This window comes from Metopolophium dirhodum, chromosome 2 (assembly GCF_019925205.1).
Source record: "Metopolophium dirhodum isolate CAU chromosome 2, ASM1992520v1, whole genome shotgun sequence".
NCBI lineage: Eukaryota > Metazoa > Arthropoda > Insecta > Hemiptera > Aphididae > Metopolophium > Metopolophium dirhodum.
Window position 1 is genome coordinate 36236034 of NC_083561.1, and position 6000 is coordinate 36242033.

The 6000-nt window shown below is 31.0% G+C and overlaps 1 protein-coding gene across 2 annotated transcripts in view; it reads right to left on the reverse strand.

The window, feature by feature from the left end:
• The window catches only part of LOC132938164 (brain-specific angiogenesis inhibitor 1-associated protein 2-like protein 2), a 114119-nt gene extending 108460 nt beyond the window's left edge, over positions 1–5659 (reverse strand). The window contains exon 1 of one of the 2 annotated variants that reach the window (XR_009663878.1): positions 5058–5659. Coding sequence is in view for 1 of the 2 variants with exons in the window: in XM_061004849.1 (XP_060860832.1) it covers positions 5058–5102 (45 nt within the window). In the remaining variant the exon portion in view is untranslated. The remainder of the gene's footprint in view (positions 1–5057) is intronic. The other variant, XM_061004849.1, reaches the window with a different exon arrangement.
• Positions 5660–6000: the final 341 nt, after the last annotated feature.

The following is a 6000-nucleotide window of genomic DNA, read 5'->3' on the forward strand; positions in this document are numbered from 1 at the left end:
AACACACGATATATTATTTTTGTCCAAATAGAGGCACCCAATACCCAATAGGAAAACTGAACAATTCTATAATTATTCTCTTGTACATAAAGAAATTCAGTAATAAAATTATTTTGAAACATACATCTCGGAAATTCTATAACAAATTTTGTTAGGAATTAAAATTGATTGATAAAGGAGCTTTTATTTAACAATTTAAATATACACATTGTTTAGGTAAGCTAATAAGCAACCAATCGTATAACAAAATAGTCCGACAATCTTATATTTATTCACTATCCTAAATCATTTTCCTAAAACACCCACTGGTTCGTAAAAATGAACGATGGAATATTGTTTTTGTAATATACCTACTGGATTTCATACCATATTACAATATGACGTGGTGTTATTGTCCTTGTTATTTCAGTAATGTACTGTAATTATAATAAGATATGATACAAAATATAAATAAATTATAACTACCAGGAACATATATTGCTATGATCCTTTCTAATTTGAAAAACAACATGATTATTTATTAACATGGCTACATTTATTTCAGAAATACTACTTAATTTTGAACACTCTGGGCTATACATTCTGAAAAAATTAATTTAGTACTATATTATAATTTAATTCAAATGATTAATTCTATAATACAATATATTACATAAAAATGTTCAAAAATTATTTTAACTCCATAAATTACTTATACAAAATATGTTTTATAATGTTTAATGTTAATAATAATTATTATTATATTAATACTAAAAAGTAAAAACTAATGTACCTAAGAATATTTTTAAGCACACATATAACTCTCATAAGATAATTACCTAATAATATAAAATTTAAGTAGTTTATTTTCTTTCACAACAACTCATAACATGTATGAAAAATATGTTATTATTACAATGTTAGTCACAAGACATCACGTTTTAACATAATACGAAATTCTGTGTCGAATCACTATTATTTGAAGTGAGTAAAGTGACATGCAAATACTATTATTCAGCTGACTTAGGTATACTATAAAATATATATACTATTGTGCTTAACTAGGAATTAATTTGATTATTATAGAGTTTATAATACAGGTAATAACTAGGTAGTTAAATTAACTAATGCGATTGGTCATTGATCAACGACCAACGTTTTGATCATATTGATCATAACTATTTAAGGATTTTTTTTTTTTGTTATTTAGTTTAACTTGCAATTAAATAGTTGCTTTTAAACTTTTACAGACTATTAAACAGGTAATATATGGTTTTATAGTTTTCTAAAAGTTTTTGCTATAATATTTGTCACAACAAATTAGCAAAACTACCAGAACTTCTAACTTTAAATAGTTGTAAAACTTTTAATTCTCACTGATCTATACCACTTACTATGTTGCTCAATAACTCACATGATATTATAATTTTTTTTAAATAGACTTAATCGAGTAACCAACTGTAAATATATCTTAGACTGAAGAAACATCGTAACTAAGGTATGTCTATTGGTAAGGTATGAACTATATATAGGTATTCCGTATTTTATATACGTCGTAAGACTCTGAATTAAAAGAAGTAAGGACTAATTATTAAACATAAAACTAGATGAAATATTTAGATCTTAAAAAATGTATCAAAGTCAGCACATTCATACGACAAGTAAAATATGACTATAGTTTATATTTTGTTTTGATATTAATTGCTAATCAGAATTACCAAAAATACAATAAAGGTACTGTGTGTAATAATCAAATTGAAATAGATATTAAAACATAAAAAATAATATTTTGTATTGAAACATTGTTTTCATCACATTTAATATCATTTTATATTCTTTTATTTTTTAGCATGTAAAAATTTAAAAAAAAAAAGTTTTACCGTTAGTCAATTTGTGGTTAACCACATATTATAGGATCAATAACATCACATAAATAATAGCCAATATCGTATCAATGAATTTCAATAACCTCTAAAAATAAAAAGTCGTTTTAATGTACGATGTATTCTATTAGGCAATAAAAACGATTTAATCATTGATTTATATTTACCAAATAGATCGTTAATATAATAAAATACATTACAACAATTTTACAACTTCGATAGTCCAGTATCCATTCGTTTATACATATGTATTATTATTTTGTAATAACGAAAATATTTTAATATTTTACTTCAATATTTAAAATGTAGACTTAAAACAAACGTAAAACGAATGTAATTTATTATAAAAAAAATAATAATCATTTACATTTTAAATATCATAGTTTTTCACGAAAAACTATAAACATATTCAAAATGTCTCACTAGATTATCTAATATTATTCAAATTCTCATTTCTTATTATAAAGAAACACTTTTATGAGTGCATAGTCGTTACAGCATTAATAAATACAACTTGTATTAAAGTAAAGAAAAAACACGTTTTCCAGTCTGGAGATCAACGACTTTGAATAACGTACCTACGTATTTGTTGATACGTAGTAAAACTAGTAACATACCTACGTCCTACACATCCATCACGAAAGTTGGATACCATACTAAGATACTTGATAACTTCTTCAAAAATCACTATTATGAATTATATCGTAATACAATATAACACTGACAGTATAGAAACCTCGATCTCGGTAAAATAATTTAAAATGCATTTAAATAATATATATTATATAGTACGCCAACACAAACCAAATATTATTCTTAAAAATAATTACAATATTATATCTATAAATAAATCATTATTTATACTCGTAGTAGTTCACTCACTGTACAAATTAATTATGTATCGTTTTATTTTTTAACACATCTATTAAAAATGTGTGTAAATGAAGAAGTATAAGAACTAAATGTTTTTTTTTTAACGCAAGATTTATTTTTCAATTAAAATATTATACGTATAACATTGTGGTGACATAATATTTTAAATTCTGAGTTTACCAAGATATTTATAAGTTTTTCAGTTAGTTTGTACATGGTAGCGTAAAAGAGTGTGCTCCAAAAGTTTCGTACAGTAACTTTTTGACTCGAAAATGTCATCCAGTTCATTCTTTATACTTTAAAAAGGTCAGTATTGGGTGTTCAGACCTCAGACTTCGGTGTTCACAGTAGTTTTAATACGAAAAACTGCAGGAAAACTATATAGTGAACTTAATGTATTTGCGTCTTTTCCGTTTTTAATGAAATCCACGAAACTTCGATTTTGATTTCGGTTAGACTTTAAATTTTTGTACTTTTACTCAACTTCACACATCGTTATATTTTTTACTCATTATTTTTACTGGTGAGATGATTCTTGAATGTTTTTCAGATTTATAATAAATATACATCATTACTTTATCCGAGGGCAATGGAAACAGACAAGTTTCAAATAACACAATACTTTTATACGTTCGGATTTTTGTCATCTTTTACTTAAACTCATCATCAATTTATTATTGAGACCTTGGTTAAATTGTATTGTTTGTTCATAAATATTATAATATTAAATCAAACTATTTAGGATTTTTCCTTCGTGAGAACATTTAACTCAAAGTAAAACTAATACGAAAAATATTGACCCAAACCTCATAGGAGTATATATTATATTTAATATTTCCTACACGGGCCACACTAAAATCTAAAACCTAGACACATCTTATTTGAACACAGCTAAGACTTAACTAAAAACAGACATATTTGAATTTTAGTTGAACATTGAAGAGGAAAAAAAAAATATAATATAATAATATACTGTACAGACGTGCAGGTAATATTCATTAGAACGTGTGCATAGTATAATAAACCGCAGCACCGCGTTTAAATAAAATTGTGGTGTTTTTAGAGCGTTTATTTTTTATCGTATAACTCTTCAACAACAAACTTTACAAACACGATAAATTTTAATTTACCATAAAATCTCACGTGACAGCAAATAAGTTTTGTTTACAACTGTCTACTCATTGCGTAACGAAAATATATTTGAGATCGAAAGACGGCTACGGACAGTTTAATATCGACACCACTATAACCAATACGGCAAAACAAAATAAACACAACGAGTGTGGATATACCACTATAATACCAGTGTTGTGTAAGTTATAATTTTAAACTCGATTAAGTTAAATTACTCGTTACAAACAAAAATAAAACTTATGACAGTATATACTTTTTCGAATTAATATAATATGACATTTAAAACGGTTTCAAAGACACTCAGAGTCGATGGCGGCTGGAATGTTAGTATTTGATACCTAATTCAATAATATTATGCGTTTTTGCTCGAGAAATTATTGTTTTTCTAGAATATTGACTGCTACAATGAATATATTTTTTATGAATTCTGAATTAAACGGGTTTAAGAATCAAATCACTTATTATTATGTAATAGTTTAACACTTTGACAGTTTTTCAAGTATGATTGATTACGCATTACGTATATATATATATAGGATAGAACACAAAATAGAAATTTAACGACTTAAAAATTACGATTTACAAAAATTATGATAACTGTAAATCGGTTTTGTGCGCTAAACACTAAATAGTAATAACTATAATAATGGTCATCGCTATCTGCAACTAAGTCGATGCGTAAAATAATATAACTCAAAAGAGGATAGTAATTGGTGATTTGTAAAAAGGTTTATATTACATTACGTTAACAATTATTGTCATAATAATACTGTGAATCGGGCTGTTTGTCGCATAACTATTTCGGTGAGCGTAAATATAAAATGTATGATGGTGACGTTGCGTAGCTAAAAAGGACAGACGACTAATAGGTGCTAAGGGCAATCAACATTATTTCAAACAACGTAAGAAGCATAATATTATAAGAATAATTATTATAGTATAAAATTCTATTCTGGTATTATTCCGGCACTGTCTTAGTTTTATTTCTACTGTTTATTGCCATGTTTTGTGTTCGCGGGCCATATAAATTATGAAAACTTCAAAGTGACGCGGCAATAAGGTCCACCTGCGCGACACCGTACGCATAGGTAAGTCATCTGTCCCGAATCAAGTGGTAAACCAATAACCACTAGAAAAACGACAACGACAACAATGTTAAGTCTACGATATGCAACGCTACCCTGTTACCTTGTAGATGCCATCTACGAGTTTGGTGATCTCTTCGGTCTCCATCGTCGCCGGCGCCGTTAGGATATCCAGTTGGACGTGCACGCGCACACGCGAATGCACAGGATGCACACAAACAAACACTCGCGCACAAACGCGAAAAAATCAAACGGTAGCGATAGTCACGGCGAAAGCTCCCGTGTGGTTGCGCTAGCGATAATCGAATCGGTGTAAGGGCGTAGGGCCACTTAGTTCGGAGCGCGAAGAACACTGCAGCAGTCGGCAACGGCCGCAGAAACGCGCATCGGAAGAACGTAGGTATAGTCGGGGGGGCAGCGGGTAGACACGCGTGTCAAACGCGGACTTGCCGGAAAACGCACGCGGGCGCGGAAGACGACAGACCGTCCGGCGTGAATAATAACAATACTATGCGACGCGAGTGCGACGGGTGTTGTAACGTATTAGTATCGCGCGTAGACGACAATATTATACTATGTGTGCCAGCGCGACGGTGAACGGCGTGCGCGAACGGTCACGTTGCCACTGACTACAATATTTATACTACGGCAACGACTCGACACCGTAACGGCCGTTCTCCGCCGGATCGGTTACACGCGCGCGCCGGGCCTGCCCGCGAGAACGCGATCGTCGGCCGTCCGCGGTTGGGTAGGGACGCCGCGCCGCGCCGATGTGCCGGTGCCGCCGTTTTCCAGCACGCGCACCGCCTACGCGTGAGGAGAAAAACGACGGTGTACAAAACCACCGCGGGTGTACCATTCCTATACCGTACCGCAAGGCATGCACATCAGCACGTCACGATGTCACGGCGTTGTTGTTGTTGTTGTTGTTGTTGTTATTGTTGTTATAATATTATAATATACAAGACTCGCCGACGATGCTGCCGCGACGGAGTGCCCGTATAATATTGTAATGTCTCTATATTCATAAGGACGGTGTACCTATA